The 25453-nt window shown below is 46.0% G+C and overlaps 1 protein-coding gene across 4 annotated transcripts in view; it reads right to left on the bottom strand.

Annotated features, from left to right (window-relative positions):
- The window catches only part of CLCN2 (chloride voltage-gated channel 2), a 251259-nt gene that overhangs the window by 99058 nt on the left and 126748 nt on the right, over window positions 1-25453 (bottom strand). For 3 of the 4 annotated variants that reach the window (XM_063916600.1, XM_063916602.1, XM_063916601.1), the window contains 6 exons: window positions 19985-20116; window positions 19261-19389; window positions 5296-5429; window positions 3567-3644; window positions 2540-2618; window positions 512-637 (listed from right to left, as the gene is read on the bottom strand). In XM_063916600.1, the coding sequence (XP_063772670.1) occupies window positions 512-637; window positions 2540-2618; window positions 3567-3644; window positions 5296-5429; window positions 19261-19389; window positions 19985-20116 (678 nt within the window). The remainder of the gene's footprint in view (window positions 1-511; window positions 638-2539; window positions 2619-3566; window positions 3645-5295; window positions 5430-19260; window positions 19390-19984; window positions 20117-25453) is intronic. The other variant, XM_063916604.1, reaches the window with a different exon arrangement.

Raw genomic sequence — 25453 nt, 5'->3', positions numbered from 1 at the left:
GGGGTGTGTTCAAACCGAAATCTAAATTGCAGTGTAAAAATAAAGCAGCCAGTATTTACCCTGCACAGAAACAAAATAACCCACCCAAATCTAACTCTCTCTGCAAATGTTACATCTGCCCCCCCTGCAGTGCACATGGTTTTGCCCAATTACTAACAAACTTGCTGCTGCGATCACCTTAGAATTACCCCCATAGTCAGAGCAATGACTAGAAATGTTAGTGCATCCGGCAAGAATAGAAATCGATGTTCTCTAAGCCCTTAATTGTACTCCTATTACCTCCAACACTAATATCCTGCAACTCCATTATTTTTGTTCTAGGGCTGGTCAACGTACAGACCTAATTACAGCCCAGCATAGATTCAGGGACCAAAGTGCATCAAACTCAAATTAAGCCATTTAAGTCATACTAGGGTTATAATACAGATACCTACTTTCATCTTTAAAAACACATGGTGTTACAGGGCATACTGCCTCCTCTGACTATCCCATAAATAGTGGTCATGTTTACCTTCATCTTTGTTCCACACAGCGAGGACTCTGAATATGAAAGCACTAAAGGTTGCAGCAAAGAAACCACGCCAGTAATTTCGTACAGCAAAAAATGTGGAGGTGACCTCAATGCTAAACAGGACTCCTAGATGGGTAAAAGTGATTAGCGTAAGTAAAATGTACATGCATCAGCACACAAAGCGTAAATCTGCCAGATACCATTTTCTCTCTTATATTTCTCATCTCCCTCCCAATATAGTAAAAAGCAATCTCTGTAAAGAGGTCATATTTGTTTGCCCATGGGCCAAAACAGATAGAATGTAACAAAATACTGATTATTTGCCTGCAGGTTGTGCAACGGCACTATGTGAGATGGTAAGTCAGTGTTGTGTCTGTTTTCTTATACCCAAAGTAATCATCTGTTGGAACAGAACCCAGTAATGGTTATCTTAAGCCGTACATCCTTCCAGACGTTTTCACATTCATGCAAATTGAATCATTATGGCTTTGCAAGTCTCTAGAACGAAGGGAAAACACACTAATGGCTATTAAACAGACCCTGGCAAAATATGTTTCGGGGGCATGCTATTTCGTAAGTATTAATCAAGGTTACAAAAATAAAATGTGTAATCACTAAAGTGAGACTGAAAGGAAGAAAATGTTATCTGTGTAATGTGAAGGCAATCTCTGTTTTTACAATTGGTGTGTAGGTCAACCTGGTTTTAACGAGGGCACTGAAAGCAGGTTAGTCTTATATAACCTCTCTTCATCTATTTATTTATGCATAAGTGTAGCAGGAGAGGTCATAGTAGTCACAATCGAGGCCAGAGACACCAAGATCCAGTTGCAATACTAGCCGCAACTATCAAATGTCCCTAGGATGTTCTTTTCACTCTCCAACTCCGGACTGCCAATAGTAATTTGGACCAGTCAGTCACAGTTACAAGCTGCCTAATTGGTACCTCCCTTAATGGCAGCTGTGTCATATAACTGGAGTACACAGAAACTAAAACACTAGCCTGTTAGCACGGACTGTTTCTAATACCCCTTTTCCACTGCTGCAATAACCTGGCTTATTGCCCAGTCTACCCGGGTCACTGCGAAGTTGAAACGGGTCCTTGAAAAATAACCTGGATCTAGTGATCCGGGAATCTGACCCAGTTAGCTACCACGTTCAGAACTGAGAAGGATCCGGATAAGGCTGCAGTGTCCCATTAAAAGCCTATGGAGAGCTGGACACTGGTGCCTGGAGATGATACCATCTCCAAACGCCAGCAGACGAAGACCCACCACTAACCCTGGTTCAGCCTGCAGTGTAAATGGGGCTTCAAGCTGCTGTGAGTGTTCAATTATCCAGGTCTGACCAGTTTTTTTTTTTGCGGAAAAGGGGTATAGTGCTAGACTTATTCACTATTAATTCATTAAAAGTATTCAGTTTCAATGAATTAAAAGCTGTATTGACTGTATAATATCAGTAAGAAGTGATGTACTAGTGGTCTATACAATGTACCAGATAATGGGAGATTACTTACTAGACTTTAGGAACTTTAATATATACTGGACAGATTTATATTATGCTGGTCATTAGGGCTTTGTAGTAGGGATTTAGATGTTTGACAGTGGCCAGGAGCCTCTAGTTATGCCACTGTTTCTGAGAATAACAGACAAGGCTATAACTTAGTGATAATACTGTGCAGCAGTGATAAGCTATGCATAGTATAAATGCAGTCTATCATGGTTTCTTTAGGGATATTAATTAAGCCAATCACACACTTACTGGACATCACAGTGGAATGGTCTCCCTTCTAGGGAACCAATAGGAAATAAGGAGAAATTAGTTAATAGTTAAACTTTGTGGATTTAAGTATGTTTCTCAAACTGATCATTACATAACTATAGAATTAGGTGAATCCCACGCATACAATTTAAGAACACTTTCATTATAACCTCTGGGCCCCCTCACTTACAATTCACTTAAACCTATTTCAAGAGTCCTTCACACAACCTGTTCTTCTTCCATATCCTCACTACCCACACATACTCTTACCTCCAATGGGGGCAGCAAAGCAGCATCCAACTCCAACAGCACAGGCTGCAGCCAACATCTCAATGTTACGAGACTCATTCTAGTGAGTTAGAACAAAATGTTAGGAGCATTGTAAAGAGCCTAGAAAATACAATGTACTGTTATCTAGCCCTGTAATATAAAGGTGTAAACTGCAGAGTAAGACAGCAACTCGCTGACAAGTGAATGGACAATACTATAGTCCTCTCCTTTCAGCATGAACACAGAACATTGTATCAAATAACTGACCAACAAAAAAGGACATGAGTGTATGTAACAGTCCTATACATCTCTGTGACAGAAAAGCACAGGTATATTGCACATTCCTGTAGTACAACACAACAAAACACAGGAAATCATGCACTGGACTGTAATAAAGACCTGCACTATGAGAGTGAACACAGCACTACAAGACTGCAACTCACTGATGAAGCATGGAGTGTTGTATAGTCCTGTACAGCAACAGTGAACACAGCACTGAACCATTGTAGTCTTCTATGCTACAGTGAGCACAATTTACTAAGGAAAACAAAAAAAAAAAGGAAAGAAAAACTGAACAATACAAAACGGTTGCAACATAAACTTTTATGTTGAGGGACAGTCTGACGTTAGGCACATTTCCCCTGACAATAGTATAGAATGGGTAACAGGAAGGTATGAGAATTCAGGTACACACATCAGACCGCCATTAGAAATCTAGCAGTACAAAAATAAATTGTTCTTTACTACAATACAGACAGCGCAACTACTCCTTGCTACAATAAACAGCCAGCCACGCAGGAAGATCTAGGCCTTCCTTAGGAACTGACTCAAATGGCGACAGACCAGTAAACAAATTGAGAAATACACTGGCACACGAGCTTGACAGACTGTCACACACTAAATCACAACACGTAATCAGCCATGCCAGCCTCCTGTCTCATTTCCAATGAGAAAGATAAACCAGAGAGAGCCATACTCTTCTACACATATGACAGAACCACAAGGCAGGATCACCTTATGTACTCACTTCATAGATTCCACCAAACAGAGACATGAACTTGCTGAGCAGAGCAGCGCACATACTGGCAACATGCACAAACGGGCCCTGAGGAGATAAGAGAAATGTCAGTTCCAATGCGCTCCCTGATACATGAGGGACTGCATGTGCTACGCTGGCAGATTGCTGACTGAAACACATTTAGCTCAAAATAAAACAAACATTGTTATTTTGCAAGTAATCAGATTTCAGGATAAACATATAAATTATATACAAACACATAATATGTCAGGACAGGATCAGGAGTCAGTCAAACATAATGTGCAGCCTTAAGGTTTGCTGTAACTCATTAAGAAACCATTTGCATCTCAAATGAGGGTCAGATGTAGTAATTAAATTATTGCTGATGACTAAGTACTTTATAATAATGCACATTCGCTTTGTGATCTGGATTTTCATTCTTAATTGAGGCATCACAGCAGACTCTGCATCTTGTATCATTACATAAAATAAAGGAAAATATGTAACAGTTTTACATTTATCCGAGCAATGGCTGTCTGAAAGGGAGAAATGTATACGCAGGGCCAATTCTTGGGGCAGGCAAGCAGTGCAACCGCACTGGGCGCCCGCCGCGGCACTAACTGTGGCTCCCTGCTTCCCCCTCCTATTTATCCCCTAGTAACCCGCTCGGGGGGCGGAGTTTCACGGAATGACGCGGTAATCGGCTCTGTAAGTATTCTCTCTCTCTCTCAATGTGTAAAATGGGTCACACCTGCCGTAATGTGTGAAATGGGGACTCTTGCCTGCCCTAGTGTGGGGATTTAATGTATCAAGGGCATTGCGGTGTGTGGCATAATATGGTGCAGTGGGCATTACTGTGTGGGGCTTAATATGGTAGAATTTTTTTTTCCTGTGGTGGTCGTGATCTGTTGGAGCAGGGTCAAAAACTGGATTGTGAGGTAGTCTTTTCAGACGAGGCCACACCCATTTAGATGAGGCCACGCCCCCTTGCCGGGAGCGCAGGTTTTTTTTATCTAGGGGGGGGCACATTTTTTTATGTCATGGGGGGGCGCATTTTTAAATCTCGCACTGGGAGCCAAATTGGCTAGAAACAGCCCTGTGTATACGTAGTATATACAAGACCACACCGCAGACATCTCACTAATGAAGCTTTTGGATATTTTACTAAAGATCGGTTTTGAGGGATTTCTAATAAATAAATACAGCATTTGCAAAACATCAATTTAATGGTCTAAAAACAACCTAGAAACGAGGTGGTGGGTATTGGGTTTGTCTACTACCTGCTTAGGCTTCAAGGCCGAGGACTGCTGAGAGGCAATTTTTTTTATTTATTTTTTGCAATCTGTTCATTGTTTTGGACCAACCCACCTGTCAGAGGCAAATCATTTAATTGGGTGGTGATGTCTATACTGAAGTGTGGCTCTCAACTCCTAAATCTGTTTAGAGTCTCCCGCAGTGGGAGTCATTGGGGCGTGCGCCCATGCTTCCACTGCGTGCACTTTGAGGAGGAGATGGGACATACCTTCTGAAATACATGTGTGTATGTGTATGTATGCATATATATTAATAGATAGATAGATAGATAGATAGATAGATAGATAGATAGATAGATAGATAGATAGATAGATAGATAGATGGATGGATGTGAGCATAACCAATAAACATGGCTGGTCTCCTGATAGAAACATATGAAATGGAAAAGATTTACAAATCCCCTGTGAAGGGATCCCATACTCACTTCTTTTCCTAGTGGCATTCCACTCCCGAGGGCACAAGTCAGACCAATCACTTTGGCAATGAATGTTTTCAGGGTAAGATATTCCTTAAGTACCACACCACGCAGGATTGTCTTCATCTCTGGTATGCCAGAACCTGTGAGACAGCAGGCCACTTAGCAAAAGGGCTAAGCTATATTGGCGACACACACACTAACACAGATTGCAAGAAAGTAATTTGTGCCAATGGGTCTTGCTACATAGCACACTGCTGATGCGACATCTGTACAGAAACAGAACCATATGTCTTTTTTGGCTGTGACAGCAGTTCCAAGAAATCAGATCTTTCTTCTTAGTGCAGTTTCAGGGCTGTCCAACAGGTGGCCCTCTGAGTTTGTATTTTCTATTGTTCCCACCTTTCATGGCAGACTTCCTACACTATGTTGCCATAGAAAGAAAACACTGCGCTTCTTTGAGGAAAGAAATTCAGAACAAGTGAAGTGAAATTTAATTCATTAAATTTATTAATAAAAATAAATGTGTTTTTTTCTATATATAGAGTAATTAAGGGTTTGAGATATAGGTACATTACAAACTAGAATTAGATTTTTCCCTCGTTCATTTAATTTTGTAACTATCCGATCATGTGACTGGTAAGATCGGAAGACACTGTTTGTTTTGAAGCACTATCTGCAATATAAAAAATATATAAACAGATGGTCTATAATTTTTCTCTACAGATTCCTAAATGGTATATCCATGTATAGCAATGGTCTTTATGTATTCCTGTTTCCAATGGATTATTTATCCAAAGCTGTTATGTATATATCATGTGACCAGAGAGTGTCAGGGTCACATGACTACTATAAGATACTACTATAAAATCAAGAAGATGAAAATGAATGAAAATATATGAAATTTTCCTTATATATTAGTAATTTGTAATGTATATATAGGTTTGCCTCCTTTTATGATTTAGAAATGTGTGTTTTAATATATGAATGCAAGCTGAAGTGAAATAGAATCACAGATGCAATAATCAGCAGCCATATTGTTTTAGGTATAAATACCCCAATACCTACACCAGCAGGACACCTTTGAAAAAGGTGGGAACCGCCCCAGCGAAACGCGTCAGACCAGCTACACCCCAAGATACAAAATAAGAATTTACTCACCGGCAGAGGCGTCACTCACCTCTGTGACACCCGGTGCGGCAGCGAGGATAAAAGGGGCGGGGCTTCACGGGAATGGGCAGGGCTTAAATAGAGGGGCGGGGCTTCGCGGGCGGAACCCGTTTTTAAACCATTGCAGGCACGCAAAGGGGGCGGGGCTTTGCGGAGGGGCGGGGCTTCACGTCCCGACACCCGTTTTTTTTTTCACTGGGGGGTGTGGGAGTTGAGGGATGACTCTCGGGAGGTGCTGTCCCTGCAGTGCTGGCTCCTACAAAGTGACAGGAGCCGAGTGCTGCACATAATATAACAGTGCAGCACTCGGCTTCTGTCACTCTGCAGGAGCCGGCATTTTGGTGTCACCCCTCGGCGGGTGACACCCGGGAGCGGGCCGCACCCCCCGCACCCCCCTTGTGACGCCACTGCTCACCGGTAATTCTATTTCTCGTAGTCCGTAGTGGATGCTGGGAACTCCGTAAGGACCATGGGGAATAGACGGGCTCCGCAGGAGACTGGGCACTCTAAAGAAAAGATTAGGTACTATCTGGTGTGCACTGGCTCCTCCCTCTATGCCCCTCCTCCAGACCTCAGTTAGGGAAACTGTGCCCGGAAGAGCTGACATTACAAGGAAAGGAAATTTTGAATCCAGGGTAAGACTCATTCCAGCCACACCAATCACACCGTACAACTTGTGATAACTTTACCCAGTTAACAGTATGAACAACAACTGAGCCTCACTCAACGGATGGCTCATAACAATAACCCTTAGTTAAGCAATAACTATATACACGTATTGCAGAAAGTCCGCATTTGGGACGGGCGCCCAGCATCCACTACGGACTACGAGAAATAGAATTACCGGTGAGTAAATTCTTATTTTCTCTGACGTCCTAGTGGATGCTGGGAACTCCGTAAGGACCATGGGGATTATACCAAAGTTCCCAAACGGGCGGGAGAGTGCGGATGACTCTGCAGCACCGAATGAGCAAACACAAGGTCCTCCTCAGCCAGGGTATCAAACTTGTAGAATTTTGCAAATGTGTTTGAACCCGACCAAGTAGCCGCTCGGCAAAGCTGTAAAGCCGAGACCCCTCGGGCAGCCGCCCAAGAAGAGCCCACCTTCCTTGTGGAATGGGCTTTTACTGATTTTGGATGCGGCAATCCAGCCGCAGAATGAGCCTGCTGAATCGTGCTACAGATCCAGCGAGCAATAGTTTGCTTTGAAGCAGGAGCACCCAGCTTGTTGGATGCATGCAAGATAAACAGCGAGTCAGTCTTCCTGACTCCAGCCGTTCTGGAAACATATATTTTCAAAGCCCTGACTACGTCCAGCAACTTGGAGTCCTCCAAGTCCCGAGTAGCCGCAGGCACCACAATAGGTTGGTTCAAATGAAACGATGACACCACCTTTGGGAGAAATTGGGGACGAGTCCTCAATTCTGCCCTGTCCATATGGAAGATCAGATATGGGCTTTTACATGACAAATCCGCCAATTCCGACACACGCCTAGCCGACGCTAAGGCCAACAGCATGACCACTTTCCACGTGAGATACTTTAGTTCCACGGTCTTAAGTGGCTCAATCCAGTGGGATTTCAGGAAATCCAACACAACGTTAAGATCCCAGGGTGCCACTGGTGGCGCAAAAGAGGGCTGAATATGCAGCACTCCCTTAACAAATGTCTGAACCTCAGACAGTGAAGCCAGTTCTTTTTGAAAGAAAATGGATAGGGCCGAAATCTGGACCTTTATGGACCCCAATTTTAGGCCCATAGTCACCCCTGACTGTAGGAATTGCAGGAAACGACCCAGTTGGAATTCCTCTGTAGGGGCCTTCCTGGCCTCACACCAAGCAACATATTTCCGCCATATACGGTGATAATGCTTTGCTGTCACGTCTTTCCTAGCCTTTATCAGCGTAGGAATAACTTCATCCGGAATGCCTTTTTCCGCTAGGATCCGGCGTTCAACCGCCATGCCGTCAAACGCAGCCGCGGTAAGTCTTGGAACAGACAGGGCCCTTGTTGCAGCAGGTCCTGTCTGAGAGGCAGAGGCCATGGGTCCTCTGTGCGCATTTCTTGCAGTTCCGGGTACCAAGTCCTTCTTGGCCAGTCCGGAACAATGAGTATTGTTCTTATTCCTCTCTTTCTTACTATTCTCAGTACCTTGGGTATGAGAGGAAGAGGAGGAAACACATATACCGACTGGTACACCCTCGGTGTCACTAGGGCGTCCACAGCTATCGCCTGAGGGTCCCTTGACCTGGCGCAATATCTTTTTAGCTTTTTGTTGAGGCGGGATGCCATCATGTCCACCTGTGGCAGTTCCCATCGGTTTGCAATCAGTTGGAAGACTTCTTGATGAAGTCCCCACTCTCCCGGGTGGAGGTCGTGTCTGCTGAGGAAGTCTGCTTCCCAGTTGTCCACTCCCGGAATGAACACTGCTGACAGTGCTTGCACGTGATTCTCCGCCCATCGAAGAATCTTTGTGGCTTCCGCCATTGCCATCCTGCTTCTTGTGCCGCCCTGGCGGTTTACATGGGCGACTGCCGTGATGTTGTCTGACTGAATCAGCACTGGCCGGTTTTGAAGCAGGGGCTCTGCTTGACTCAGGGCGTTGTAAATGGCCCTTAATTCCAGTATATTTATGTGTAGAGAAGTCTCAAAACTTGACCACAGCCCTTGGAAGTTTCTTCCCTGAGTGACTGCCCCCCATCCTCGGAGGCTTGCATCCGTGGTCACCAGGACCCAGTCCTGTATGCCGAACCTGCGGCCCTCGAGAAGGTCAGCACTCTGCAGCCACCACAGAAGAGACACCCTGGCCCTTGGGGACAGGGTGATCAGCCGATGCATCTGAAGATGCGATCCGGACCACTTGTCCAACAATTCCCACTGAAAGATCCTCGCATGGAACCTGCCGAAGGGAATGGCTTCGTATGAAGCCACCATCTTTCCCAGGACTCGCGTGCAGTGATGCACCGATACCTGTTTTGGTTTCAGGAGGTCCCTGACCAGAGATGCTAATTCCTGGGCCTTCTCCACCGGGAGAAACACCTTCTTCTGTTCTGTGTCCAGAATCATGCCTAGGAAAAGCAGACGCGTCGTAGGAATCAGCTGCGAATTTGGAACATTCAGAATCCAGCCGTGCTGTTGCAACACTTCCTGAGAGAGTGCTACGCTGATCAACAACTGCTCCCTGGACCTCGCCTTTATGAGGAGATCGTCCAAGTATGGGATAATTATAACTCCCTTCTGCCGAAGGAGTATCATCATTTCGGCCATTACCTTGGTAAATATTCTCGGTGCCGTGGACAGGCCAAACGGCAACGTCTGGAATTGGTAATGACAGTCCTGTACCACAAATCTGAGGTACTCCTGGTGAGGTGGGTAAATGGGGACATGCAAGTAAGCATCTTTGATGTCCAGCGACACCATAAAATCCCCCTCTTCCAGGCTTGCAATAACCGCTCTGAGTGATTCCATTTTGAACTTGAATTTCTTTATATAAGTGTTCAAGGATTTTAAATTCAGAATGGGTCTCACCGAACCGTCCGGTTTCGGTACCACAAACATTGTGGAAGAGTAACCCCTTCCCTGTTGAAGGAGGGGGACCCTGACAATCACTTGCTGGAGGTACAGCTTGTGAATTGCCTTTCCATGGGGGAAGCTGGCAAGGCTGATTTGAGGTAACGGCAGGGGGGACTCGCTTCGAATTCCAGCTTGTATCCCTGAGATACAATTTGTATAGCCCAGAGATCCACCTGTGAGCGAACCCACTGGCTACTGAAGTTTCGGAGACGCGCCCCCACCGCACCTGGCTCCGCCTGTGGAGCCCCAACGTCATGCGGTGGACTTAGTGGAAGCAGGGGAGGACTTTTGTTCCTGGGAACTGGCTGCATGGTGCAGCTTCTTACCTCTACCCCTGCCTCTGGCAAGAAAGGATGCGCCCCTGACCCTCTTGCCTTTTGGGAACGAAAGGACTGCATTTGATAATACGGTGCTTTCTTAGGCTGTGAGGAAACCTGAGGCAAGAAAGTCGACTTTCCAGCTGTCGCTGTAGACACGAGGTCCGACAGACCGTCCCCAAACAATTCCTCACCCTTATAAGGCAAAACCTCCATGTGTTTTTTAGAATCAGCATCTCCTGTCCATTGGCGAGTCCATAAGACCCTCCTGGCAGAAATGGACATTGCATTAATTCTAGAGCCCAGCAGGCAAATGTCCCTCTGAGCATCCCGCATATATAAGACGACGTCTTTGATATGGCCCAGGGTTAGCAAAACAGTATCTCTGTCGAGGGAATCTATGTCGTCTAACAGAGTATCTGTCCACGCTGCTAAAGCACTACACATCCAGGCTGAAGCAATAGCAGGTCTCAGTAGAGTACCAGAGTGTGTATATACTGACTTCAGGATAGCTTCCTGCTTTCTATCCGCAGGCTCCTTTAGGGCGGCCGTATCCTGAGACAGCAGGGCCACCTTTTTAGATAAGCGTGTCAGCGCCTTGTCCACCCTAGGGGATGTTTCCCAACGTAACCTGTCCGTTGGCGGGAAAGGGAACGCCATCAGTAACCTCTTAGAAATCACTAATTTCTTTTCTCTGACGTCCTAGTGGATGCTGGGGACTCCGTCAGGACCATGGGGATATAGCGGCTCCGCAGGAGACAGGGCACAATAATAAAAGCTTTAGGATCAGGTGGTGTGCACTGGCTCCTCCCCCTATGACCCTCCTCCAAGCCTCAGTTAGATTTTTGTGCCCGGCCGAGAAGGGTGCAATCTAGGTGGCTCTCCTAAAGAGCTGCTTAGAGTAAAAGTTTTGTTAGGTTTTTTATTTTCAGTGAGTCCTGCTGGCAACAGGCTCACTGCTACGAGGGACTTAGGGGAGAGAAGAAAACTCACCTGCGTGCAGGATGGATTTGCTTCTTAGGCTACTGGACACCATTAGCTCCAGAGGGAGTCGGAACACAGGTCTCACCCTGGGGTTCGTCCCGGAGCCGTGCCGCCGACCCCCCTTGCAGATGCCGAAGTTGAAGAGGTCCAGAGGTCCAGAAACAGGCGGCAGAAGACTTTCAGTCTTCATAAGGTAGCGCACAGCACTGCAGCTGTGCGCCATTGTTGTCAGCACACTTCACCAACAGTCACCAACTGTCACTGAGGGTGCAGGGCGCTGGGGGGGGCGCCCTGGGCAGCAATGTATAATACCTTTTTATGGCTAAAATACATCACATATAGCCCTTGAGGCTATATGGATGTATTTAACCCCTGCCAGATCTCACAAACTCCGGGAGAAGAGCCCGCCGAAAAGGGGGCGGGGCCTATTCTCCTCAGCACACGGCGCCATTTTCCTGCTCAGCTCTGCTGTGAGGAAGGCTCCCAGGCTCTCCCCTGCACTGCACTACAGAAACAGGGTTAAAACAGAGAGGGGGGGCACTTATTTGGCGATATGATTACATATATAAAAATGCTATAAGGGAAAACACTTGTATAAGGGGTTGTCCCTGTATAATTATAGCGTTTTTGGTGTGTGCTGGCAAACTCTCCCTCTGTCTCCCCAAAGGGCTAGTGGGGTCCTGTCCTCTGTCAGAGCATTCCCTGTGTGTGTGCTGTGTGTCGGTACGTGTGTGTCGACATGTAGGAGGACGATGTTGGTGAGGAGGCGGAGCAAATTGCCTGTATTGGTGATGTCAGTCTCTAGGGAGTCGACACTGGAATGGATGGCTTATTTAGGAATTACGTGATAATGTCAACACGCTGTAAGGTCGGTTGACGACATGAGACGGCCGGCAAACAAATTAGTACCTGTCCAGGCGTCTCAGACACCGTCAGGGGCTTGTAAAAACGCCCATTTACCTCAGTCGGTCGACACAGACACAGACACGGACACTGACTCCAGTGTCGACGGTGAAGAAACAAACGTATTTTCCTTTAGGGCCACACGTTTCATGTTAAGGGCAATGAAGGAGGTGTTACATATTTCTGATACTACAAGTACCACAAATAAGGGTATTATGTAGGGTGTGAATAAACTACTTGTAGTTTTTCCTGAATCAGATAAATTAAATGAAGTGTGTGATGATACGTGGGTTTCCTCCGATAGAAAATTATTGGCGGTATACCCTTTCCCGCCAGAAGTTAGGGCGAGTTGGGAAACACACCTTAGGGTGAATAAGGCGCTCACACGCTTATAAAAACAAGTGGCGTTACCGTCTCCAGATACGGCAGCCCTCAAGGAGCCAGCTGATAGGAAGCTGAAAAATATCCTAAAAGTATATACACATATACTGGTGTTATACTACGACCAGCAATCGCCTCAGCCTGGATGTGCAGCGCTGAGGGGGCTTGGTCGGATTTCCTGACTGAAAATATTGATACCCTTGACAGGGACAAGATTTTATTGACTATAGAGCATTTTAAGGATGCATTTCTATATATGCGAGATGCGCAGAGGGATATTTGCATTCTGGCATCAAGAGTAAATGTGATGTCCATATCTGGCAGACGACAGTGGTCAGGTGATGCAGATTCCAGACGGCACATGGAAGTATTGCCGTATAAAGGGGCGGTCCATCGGACCTGGTGGCCATGGCAACAGCTGAAAAATCCACCTTTTGTTACCCCAAGTCACATCTCAGCAGAAAAGGACACAGTCTTTTCAGTCTCAGTCCTTTCGTCCCCATAAGGGCAGGCGGGCAAAAGGGCCAGTCATATCTGCCCAGGGGTAGAGGAAAGGGAAGAAGACTGCAGCAGGCAGCCCATTCCCAGGAACAGAAGCCCTCCACAGCTTCTGCCAAGTCCGCAGCATGACGCTGGGGCCGTACAAGCGGACTCAGGTGCGGTAGGGGGTCATCTCAAGAGTTTCAGCACGCAGTGGGCTCACTCACAAGTGGACTCCTGGATCCTACACGTAGTATCCCAGGTGTACATTGGAAATTCGAGACGTCTCCCCCTCACAAGTTCCTGAAGTCTGCTTTACCAACGTCTCCCTCCGACAGGGAGGCAGTATTGGGAACAATTCACAGGCTGTATTCCCAGCAGGTGATAATCAAAGTACCCCTTCTACAACAAGGGAAGGGGTATTATTCCACACTATATTGTGGTACTGAAGCCAGACGGCTAGGTGAGATCTGAAATATTTGAACACTTACATACAAGCGTTCAAATCAAGATGGAGTCACTCAGAGCAGTGATAGCGAACCAGGAAGAAGGGGACGATATGGTGTCACTGGATATCAGGGACGCTTACCTACATGTCCAAATTTGCCCTTCTCACCAAGGGTACCTCAGGTTCGTGGTACAGAACTGTCACTATCAGTTCAGACGCTGCCGTTTGGATTGCCCACGGCACCCCGGGTCTTTACCAAGGTAATGGCCGAAATGATGATTCTTCTTAAAAGAAATATGGACGCTTTCCTGATAAGGGCAAGGTCCAGAGAACAGTTGGAGGTCGGAGTAGCACTATCTTAAGTAGTTCTACGACAGCACGAGTGGATTCTAAATATTCCAAAATCGCAGTTTTTTCCGACGACACGTCTACTGTTCCTAGGGATGATTCTGGACACAGTCCAGAAAAGGATGTTTTCTCCCGGAGAAGAAAGCCAGGGAGTTATCCGAGCTAGTCAGGAACCTCCTAAAACCAGGAAAAGTATCAGTGCATCATTGCACAAGGATCCTGTGAAAAATGGTGGTTTCTTACAAAGCGATCCCATTCGGTAGATTTCACGCAAGAACCTTTACGTGGGATCTGCTGGAAAAATGGTCCGGATCGCATCTTCAGATGCATCAGCGGATAACCCTGTCTCCAAGGACAAGGGTGTTTCTTCTGCGGTGGCTGCAGAGTGCTCATCTATGAAAGGGCCGCAGATTCGGCATTCAGGACTGGGTCCTGGTGACCACGGATGCCAGCCTGAGTGGCTGGGGAGCAGTCACACAAGGAAAAAATTTCCAGAGAGTGTGATCGAGTCTGGAGACTTCTCTCCACATAAATATACTGGAGCTAAGGGCAATTTACAATGCTCTAAGCTTAGCAAGACCTCTGCTTCAAGGTCAGCCGGTATTGATCCAGTGGGACAACATCACGGCAGTCGCCCACGTAAACAGACAGGGCGGCACAAGAAGCAGGAGGGAAATGGCAGAAACTGCAAGGATTCTTCGCTGGGCGAAAAATCATGTGATAACACTCTCAGCAGTGTTCATTCCGGGAGTGGAAAACTGGGAAGCAGACTTCCTCAGCAGGCATGACCTCCACCCGGGAGAGTGGGGACTTCATCGGGAAGTCTTCCACATGATTGTAAACCGTTGTGAAAAACCAAAGGTGGACATGATGGCGTCCCGCCTGAACAAAAAACTAGATATTGCGCCAGGTCAAGGGACCCTCAGGCAATAGCGGTGGACGCTCTGGTAACACTGTGGATGTACCAGTCAGAGTATGTGTTCCCTCCTATGCCTCTCATACAAAAAGTACTGAGAATCATAAGAGGGAGATGAGTAAGAATGATACTCGTGGTTCCGGATTGGCCAAGAAGGACTTGGTACCCGAAACTTCAAGAGATGTTCACGGAAGACCCGTGGCTTCTACCTTTAAGAAAGGACCTGCTCCAGCAGGGGCCTTGTCTGTTCCAAGACTTACCGCGGCCGCGTTTGACGGCATGGCGGTTGAACGCCGGATCCTGAAAGGGCATTCCAGATGAAGTCATCCCTACCCTGGTCGAAGACAGGAAGGATGTAACCGCAAAACATTTTCACCGCATTTGGCGAAGATATGTTGCGTGGTGTGAGGCCAAGAAGGCCCCTACAGAGGAATTCCAACTGGGTCGTTTCCTACATTTCCTGAAAACAGGACTGTCTATGGGCCTAAAATTAGGGTCCATTAAGGTTCAAATTTCGGTCCTGTCGAATTTCTTCCAGAAAGAACTGGCTTTAGTGCCTGACGTTCAGATGTTTGTAAAAGGGGTACTGCATATACAGCCTCCTTTTGTGCCCCAGTGGCACCTTGGGATCTCAATGTTGTTTTGAGTTTCCTAAAGTCACATTGGTTTGAACCACTCACCACTGTGGACTTAAAATATCTCACATGGAAGGTGACGATGCTATTAGCCCTGGCTTCAGCCAGGCGTGTGTCAGAATTGGCGGCTTTATCATATATAAAGCCCTTACTTAATTTTTCATTCTGACAGGGCAGAATTGAGGACTCGTCCTCAATTTCTCCTTAAGGTGTTTTCTGTTTTTCACATGAACCAACCTATTGTGGTACCTGCGGGTACTAGGGACTTGGAGGACTCCAAGTTACTTGACGTTGTCAGGGCCCTGAAAAATATGTTTCCAGGAAGGCTGGAGTCAGAAAATCTGACTCGCTGTTTAGCCTGTATGCACCCAACAAGATGGGTGCTCCTGCTTCTAAGCAGACGATTGCTCGCTGGATTTGTAATACAATTCAGTTTACACATTCTGTGGCAGGCCTGCCACAGCCAAAATCGGTAAAAGCCCATTCCAAAAGGAAGGGGGCTCATCTTGGGCGACTGCCCGAGGGGTCTCGGCTTTACAACTTTGCCGAGCAGTTACTTGGTCAGGGGAAAACACGTTTGCTAAATTCTACAAATTTGATACCCTGGCTGAGGAGGACATGGAGTTCTCTCATTCGGTGCTGCAGGGTCATCCGCACTCTCCCGCCCGTTTGGGAGCTTTGGTATAATCCCCATGGTCCTGACGGAGTCCCCAGCATCCACTAGGACGTCAGAGAAAATAAGATTTTACTTACCGATAAATCTATTTCTCGTAGTCCGTAGTGGATGCTGGGCGCCCATCCCAAGTGCGGATTGTCTGCAATACTTGTACATAGTTATTGTTACAAAAATCGGGTTATTCTTGTTGTGAGCCATCTTTTCAGAGGCTCCTTCGTTGTTATCATACTGTTAACTGGGTTCAGATCACAGGTTGTACGGTGTGATTGGTGTGGCTGGTATGAGTCTTACCCGGGATTCAATATCCTTCCTTATTATGCACGCTCGTCCGGGCACAGTATCCTAACTGAGGCTTGGAGGAGGGTCATAGGGGGAGGAGCCAGTGCACACCACCTGATCCTAAAGCTTTTATTATTGTGCCCTGTCTCCTGCGGAGCCGCTATATCCCCATGGTCCTGACGGAGTCCCCAGCATCCACTACGGACTACGAGAAATAGATTTATCGGTAAGTAAAATCTTATTATCAGGTGAACTCCACGCTTCTTCACACAATTCATTTAATTCATCAGATGGGGGAAAAGTCACTGGCTGCTTTTTCTCCCCAAACATATAAACCCTCTTGGTATTAACAGGGTTAATCTCAGAAATGTGTAATACATCTTTCATTGCAATAATCATGTATCGGATGGCCTTGGTCATTTTAGACTGTAAATGTGCCTCATCATCGTCGACACTGGAGTCGGACTCCGTGTCGACATCTGTGTCAACCATCTGAGATAGAGGGCGTTTATGAGCCCCTGACGGTTTCTGAGTCGCCTGGGCAGGCGCGGGCTGAGACCCCGGCTGTCCCAAGGCTGCAGCGTCATCAAACCTTTTATGTAAGGAGTTTACATTGTCATTTAAGACCTTCCACATATCCATCCAATCAGGTGTCGGCCCCGACGGGGGCGACACCACACTTATCTGCCCTTGCTCCGCCTCCACGTAGCCTTCCTCATCAAACATGTCGACACAGCCGTACCGACACATCGCACACACACAGGGAATGCTCAGACTGAGGACAGGACCCCACAAAGTCCTTTGGGGAGACAGAGAGAGAGTATGCCAGCACACACCACAGCGCTATATAACACAGGGATTTTCACTGATAATAAGTGATTTACCCAATAGCTGCTTTATATGTCTTATTTGCGCCTAAATTTATGTGCCCCCCTCTCTTTTTAACCCGTCTTGTACCTGGATACTGCAGGGGAGAGCCTGGGGAGCTGCTTCCAGCGGAGCTGTGAAGAGAAAATGGCGCTGGTGTGCTGAGGAATAAGGCCCCGCTTTCTATGTAAAAAAATTGGCGGGGTTTTTTACATATATACAGTTCCAGACTGTATATATGTATTTTTATGCCAAAGGTACTTCAATTGCAGCCCAGGGCGCCCCCCCCCCAGCGCCCTGCACCCTACAGTGACCGGAGTGTGTAAGTGTGCTGGGAGCAATGGCGCACAGCTGCGGTGCTGTGCGCTACCTTAATGAAGACAGGAGTCTTCAGCCGCCGATTTCGTCTTCAAGCTTCTGTTCTTCTGGCTCTGCAAGGGGGACGGCGGCGCGGCTCCGGGAACGGACGATCGAGGACAGGTGCCTGTGTTCGAACCCTCTGGAGCTAATGGTGTCCAGTAGCCTAAGAAGCACAAGCTAGCTGTAGACAGCTAGGTTTGCTTCTCTCCCCTTAGTCCCACGTAGCAGTGAGTCTGTTGCCAGCAGAAGCTCACTGAAAATAAAAAACCTAATAAATACTTTCTTTACTAGTAAGCTCAGGAGAGCCCACTAGGAGCACCCAGCTCTGGCCGGGCACAGATTCTAACTGAGGTCTGGAGGAGGGGCATAGAGGGAGGAGCCAGTGCACACCAGATAGTACCTAATCTTTTCTTTGGAGTGCCCAGTCTCCTGGGGAGCCCGTCTATTCCCCATGGTCCTTACGGAGTTCCCAGCATCCACTAGGACGTCAGAGAAAATTGGATTCCCATCTCATTCCCAATCCTTTTTTTGGCCTCTCCACATGACCTGAATCAGTCCTTTATCAACAAGCTGAACACAGATGGTAAATCTTAAGGTCATCTCCAACACAGTTGCAGATCCGGCTACAGGGGACTCCTGCTGCCACAGCGGTGCCATCCACCAACTAATAGGACACCACTTTTTCAAGCCTGGACAGCAACATACAGCCAGAACCCATCATCCAAAATTGGTGATTTGGACTTACCCCTAATGTCATATACAAGGAACAGGACACACTGACAAATTATCATCATCTCAACATGGATGTGCAATCCAAAATTACCAAGGGGTGACTATTTTATTTCATTGTTTTATGCAATTTAGTATATGTTTTTTAATATATATCTTTGGCTGCTATATATAGAAAATGATCATGTGTTTAAAACCTTAAATAGACCAATTTAATGGCTATATAGAAAAAACACATTTATTTTTATTAATACATTTTATGAATTCAATTTCACTTCACTTGTTCTGAATTTCTTTCCTCAAAGAAGTGCAGTGTTTTCTTTCTATTCCACTGTTTCTTATCTATGGGACTGACTATCCCTATATTTTACACAGCATTCTAGTGCCAGTCTTTGAAATATCAATTTATTTCTTCTTTTTGCACACTTCCTTCCCTATGTTGTCTAAATATACTTACGGCCCTGTCTATATTAATACTTGGGAAACAACGGTCTATGAGATCAGGAAGCCCCATGTCTTGTAGACAATTTGCTAAAGTACATTTAAAACTAGCATGCATGATAATGAAAGGTCACAAAGGTCATATATTACTGATGGCTGTGTATTTCCTATTATATTTACGATAATCCTTTTATTTCTTTTTAAATTACAGTTTCATTGCTTACTGCGTAATGTATTCAGTATCTTTATTTAAAGAAAAAAAAATGAGAAAAATACTTTATTTAATCAAAGTACAGTCTGAAAAGGTAGGATGTAGAGTAAAATAGGACAATACATACAGCAAGAGAATGTCAGATTGCACATTAATATAAAAGTTCAGTTAGACGCTACTTTCTCTAACACTTCAGTATCATTACTTTCATAGCATTTGTCTGTCTGTGACACAAGGACACAAGGCATCACACATACCCACAGCCTGAGGAGCCAAGATCTGTGTGAATCCTGCAGAGAAAGTGATGAGGACGACGGGATACGTGACCCAGGCCAAGTACTGCAGGAAAACATTACTGTCCAAACCACCGTACATCCACTTGTGAGCTGTGAAATAAACGGGAAAGTCAGCCAGAGGTTTAAATAAAACAATAAAGATGTGTATCATAAGATGGAGGGAGGAAACACATATTATGTTACTTATAGTAGTTTCTGGTTTAACCAACAATTGAATCACCCCACTTTCTCTAATGTCCTCTTTATTTCATAATTGAAATAACTTCTCAAGGACTTAAGGTCTTTAGGGCATAGACATATATACAAATACCGTATGTGGTTCATTCAGATCTGGCTGTTCGGACCAAATGTCCGGATCTGAAAGGTCACCATTAGTGAAGCAGGAAGGATATACATGATGCAATATCGTCCAAATGCAATAACCCTTACAGATGGACAGCTGAGGGACATCAAGCGCATGGTACAGTTTGTGGCCAATTAGGTCTAAAATGGGCCTAACTGGACAACCAAACTCAAGTATATATTGGAATCTTTAGCTATTTTAGTATGATAATACTGCAAAGAGCCAGAAGTAAAGGCATTTTCATTATGATTCTTAAGTAACTTCTTCCAAGGACTGTAAACGGGCTGCTGAGAAGCAGGAGGATATTGGATTAAGGATAGAGGCATTGTAATAATTTCTCACCTTGTAAACAAACAGCAATTGTGAAGTCCATGACCCAGCTCACCAGAGCCATCAGTAAACCCAGGAGAATAAGAAATATCCAGTCCTCCCCAATACGAGAGAGCACAAGCCGCTGAGAGTGCACGCAGAAGACTGAAAAAAGCAAAAGCCACTAAGAGCACACACAGTAGATGATAAACATTCTCAGAGGATAAGCAGTGAGATAGAGGCAGATAGTGTGCGATGGCAACACCTCCTATGCAATAATGCTATAGACACTGGCATCACAGATATATCTATATTATATATGCCAATTATGCATTTTTTTACCTTCATATGCCATCTGCTTTACATGGTCTATCTTTCAGCCGCATAATATACATAAGCAGCTGCGTGGTGGTGCCGGTACAATGAAAGGAGGTGCAGCATGCTAGGGAAAGCCTGAGTAAGGCCTGGCCTACACTGGCGTGGATGTGTAAAAAAGGTGCTAGAGTCATATAATAGGTGGCGACAGCAGTGGTTACAGGTGCACCCAAAAGAACGAGGCTGCTATTATATCACACACAGAAATACACAGGGGGAGATGTACCAAGTTTCTAAAGACGACAAGTGGAAGTATTCCCCAGATTCCTTCTATTTATAGAATGTACTAGAATCTGATGGGCAACACTTCAACTTTTCCTCTTTAGAAGGCTTGATATACCTCCCCGACAGACTTATATGAATAGCATATTACAGGAAGCAGAGAACAGCCTGGCTCCATTTTAGTAGAGCACTTTATCTCTTGTTACTCTGACTACCACCCATAATGAACAAAGGTTCAGTAAGACATCTGTATCCCACAGAACCTGGCAATTTCCCATCAAATGACTGCCACACATCACCTATATACTACAGAACATCAACAGTCTGTGCAGACTACATCCTTCCACCTTCAGTGAGGGTACACTACAGAAGATGGCACAGGAGCACAATCAATAAATAGGGACATATTCAATTGGCAGTGAATTCACCAAAAGTGCAAGATTTTAAGTATTCAATTGGGTACGCAGTGTTTATTTTTTCACACAGCTCTCAACAATTTTTTTGTACCTGCAGAGTAAGTCCTATTTTTCCCCAAAACCTAGATTTTATGGAACAATTGTTGGGACTTGCTTCTGAGCCCATTGGACATCCACTTCCCTCCTCCCTTCCTTGGTCTTTGGTACTCTGCTGGTTCTCACACAGGTGTACTGCTGTGCCCAGTGCTGCTGTTGTCTGTGTGTGTAGGGTGCTGCAGGTGTTTTGTGTATGTGAGGGGTGATCATGCAGGTAAGGCAGTGTCAGAAAGTGCAAACCCCCTAGCCGGGTCTCTTTCAGCAGCATTGGCAGCCTGAGCCACAAAAAAAAACCCTCCCAAACAGGCTGCTTCCTCTGCAAGCTGATTAAAAAAAAAATTACACCTTCTACAGGATTCTGCCCACAAAAAAAAAAAATAATAATAATAATAATAATTCGACCAGTTTTATTTCACCGATTATTGCGGGTATCAGGAGCGTGCATACCCACCGTGACTGAAACTGAGTGAGGTCCACAAAAAATTTTGTGAGCAAAATCCAGAGTACGATGGAATGTTATTGTGACAAAATAATGAAAGATTATAGACCGCAAATATCTCTGATGTATTACTAAGCGAGTATGTTTAAAATGAGGAGTTGAAATGAACAATACAATAAAAATCATACAGATCGATCATTCAAGTAACTTGATGTCCTTCCTAGTGCTACTTCCTTGGACTTTAGTCTAGATAAAGCATTTATATGAGGTCAAGGTGCATAAAGTGCATGGGCTAAAGGAGAAGCATCTTTAATCACTCACTGAAAAAGAAAAATTAAAAAGATAGTAAACACGATATCACTAAAGTAGCCTGATTTTAAGGCCTGCATTGTCTGAAAACCTTGTCAGTGGCCAAAAAATCTCATAAGAATAAACTACTACTGTTTTGCAGTATATACAGTAGCAAATTTCCAATTAGGCATGTGCCTAGGGGCGGCACTCATTTGGGGGCGGTACTTGATGCTTGCGTTGGTACTGTCAGACCAAAATGTACCAGTAACTGCAAAATATTTCCACTGTACTGGACCATATGTCATCTTGAATGCAGTGTAAATGGCTAGGACACAGGGCCGCCTTTTCGTATGGGCTCAATGGGCTCTTGCCCAAGGGCCCCAGGAGTACAAGGGCCCTAGGCTGAAAGTTGAGGGTCCCCTCTTTCCAGGGGTACCAGATTTTTGAAGATCGGCCCTAGGGAACAAGAGATATCCGACTTCAAAGCAGTGGACCCCATCCAAGCCTGTTAATTGCTTTTCCCAGCCAGATATCTCAGGCTCTGTATGACTTACAGCTTTTCTGAGGATACATTTCAAAAGCTGGGACTCTCCACTTTCGGTGGACACTAGAAGAACCAGAGATATCAGCCTTCAAGCAGCTGGTCCCTGCTCCAGCTCCATATGCCTAATATGCCGTTTTATATATTTGTTGGTGGATTGCTCTGGCTCCTGAACTCTGATCCCCAAGTCCCCAGTATCTCCTGGCAAGTGAGACACTCTTATTTTTTTATCCCATTCAAAGATAAGAAATCTTTTTCCAGGAACTTGAGATATCTGCAGTCAAGCAAGCTGCTGTCTCACCAGAAAATGATGAATATTAAGCCCACTCCCAGGGGTTAAAGTGAGCTGAAACGGGACGGAACTGCGTTCCGTCAGTTCCACTTGAAGACGGAATGCAGTTCCGCCTCCTCCGGCTCACCTAACCCGATGTGTGCCAGCGCCGCAGGGAGATGCTGGGCGCCCACTGTTATCAGCGGCACCCGGCTTTTCCCGCACAGTGGAAGCCCGCGGCAGGAGCTCACTACTGAGCTCCTGCTTCCGGCTCCCGGCTCTGTAGGTGTGCGCTATGAGAGAGATGTCATGACATCTCTCTCATAGTGCAGGGATCAGGACGCCGGGAGGATCACAGCAGTCAGACGCGGGATTGGGGCTTGGTAAGTATGGTGGGTTTTTTTTGTTTTTTTTAAGGCACGTCTGCTGGGGCAAGCTACAGGGGGCAAACTACAGGGGCACATTACTACTGGGGGCAGAACTACAGGGGCACATTACAACTGGGGGCATAACTACAGGTGCACACTACTACTGGGGGCATAACTACAGGGGGGCTAAACTACAGGGGGCTAAACTACAGGGGGCATTACTAATGGGGGGCTAAACTACAGGGGGCTAAACTACTGGGGGCATTACTAATGGGGGGCTAAACTACAGGGGGCATTACTAATGGGGGGCTAAACTACTTGGGGCATTACTACTGGGGGGTTAAACTACTGGGGGCATAACTACAGGGGGCATTACCGCTGGGGGCTAAACTACATGGGGCTAACTACATGAGGACTAAACTACAGGGGCTAAACTACTGGGGGCATTACCACTGGGAGGCTAAACAAAAGTGGGGGTGAACTACTGGGGTCATAACTGCAGGGGCATTACTGCTGTGGGCTAAACTACTGGGGGCATAACTACTGGGGGCATAACTACTGGGGCTAAACTACAGGGAGCTATATGACTGGGGGCATTACTACAGGCAACATTACTACTGGGGGAAATACTACACAGGGCCATTACCATTAAGGGCATTACTGGGGGCACTTCATAAGGGGCATCACTACTGGAGACATAAGGGGCACTACTACTGGGGGCATTGCATAAGGGGCACCACTACTATGGGCTCTATATAAGGGGCACTACCAGTACAGTGGACATTGCATAAGGAGCACTACTACTGTGGTCATTGTAAAAAGGGCGCTACTGCTGTGGGCATTGTGTATTACGGGGTGCTCCTACTGTGGGCATTATGTGTATTAGGGGTGCTACTACTGTGGGCATTATTATTGTGTGACCACGCCCCTTTCCGTTTGAGACCATGCCCTTTTCTTGGGACGCGCACAATACTTTTATTGCTTGGTGACCGGGGGAAGGGGGGGGGGGTGAGTTCCACCACCTCTCTAGGACCACTTTAAGCACTGCCCACTCCTCTATCGACCGCTCCCTTACGTATTAAACACCCCCTACCACCCTGGAAGTCATGTACCAGGCCCCTTCATTCAGCCCAAGACCCCTTCTACAGTTTAGTGTTCTCCCTCCCACCCCATCTGTGCAGTAAAGGAGTAATTAGCAGAAATTACTGCTCCAGATCCTAAATGCTGAGCGGAAGATAGAACACCCCCTACCGCCCGCGGGACATCAAAGCTGCCGCTGATAGCACCCCCCACCCATGGAGGATGGGTAGGGGCCCCAGTGCATTGCTGTGCCCAGGGGCCCACAATGCTGTTAAGACGGTCCTGGTAGGACATGCACATACTGCCCCTGTAAGCTGTCCCACTTTGTAAATATGTATACATAATAAAAAAAGTCATAGTTAAAGGTTTATTTTTTATTATCAAATTAAATTGGCTATCATCAAATGAGGGCTTATAATTACTCAATAAAAATACTAAAATTAGGCAGGGGGCAGCCATTACTGGCCTCACCCCAAAATATAAATATATCTCGCCGGTATGCGGTCAGCATACTGATGGACAGGATCCCGGCTCACACAATACCACCGCGGGGATCCTACCAGGGGCGCCATACCACTGCCAGGCATCTTGCGCTGCAGTATGGGGACGCATCTGTAAGGAGGGTAAATTCCTACTCTCTAACAGTGTTCTAATGTAAAGATGGCATCTATAGTTACATATGCATTTTATTATACATGGTGAGTATGCTGTATATGTTTAAACTCTTTATATCTGGGCAACAATGAGCTGGTAAGAGAGAGGTTGGTGAAGACTCCGTAAACTGTGACCTGCACTGGTCATGTACAGTATGTGTGTTTGGAGGTGTCCATTATATAAGTACATGAGTGGCGATTCTGTAGAGATTAAGGGGTATATGCAATTCCGGGCGAATTGCGGCACTTTTTCGCCCGTTTTTAAATTCGACACAATTCGACCGTCGAATGTGGGTGCCGCAGGTGGGTGCCGGAATTCGACATATTCAATAAAAAACGAATTCGACAGTCCCGCTGTCAAAAAACGTCCAATTTGACGGATTTTGATTAGATTTTTAAAAATGTTTAAAAAACGGTAAAAAAACCCGAAAAAAATTTGCGTGGGGTCCCCCCTCCTAAGCATAACCAGCCTCGGGCTCTTTGAGCCGGCCCTGGTTGCCAAAATACGGGGGGAAAAATGACAGGGAATCCCCCGTATTTTAACAACCAGCACCGGGCTCTGCGCCTGGTCCTGGTGCAAAAAATACGGGGGACAAAAAGAGTAGGGGTCCCCCGTATTTTTTGTACCAGCACCGGGCTCCACTAGCTGGACAGATAATGCCACAGCCTGGGGTCACTTTTATACAGCGCCCTGCGGCTGTGGCATTAAATACCCAACTAGCCACCCCTGGCCGGGGTACCCTGGAGGAG

The sequence above is a fragment of the Pseudophryne corroboree genome, chromosome 4 (genome assembly GCF_028390025.1).
Source record: "Pseudophryne corroboree isolate aPseCor3 chromosome 4, aPseCor3.hap2, whole genome shotgun sequence".
Lineage (NCBI taxonomy): Eukaryota > Metazoa > Chordata > Amphibia > Anura > Myobatrachidae > Pseudophryne > Pseudophryne corroboree.
The sequence above is the reverse complement of the archived record's forward strand: the minus strand, read 5'-3'. Positions and strand labels throughout refer to the sequence as shown.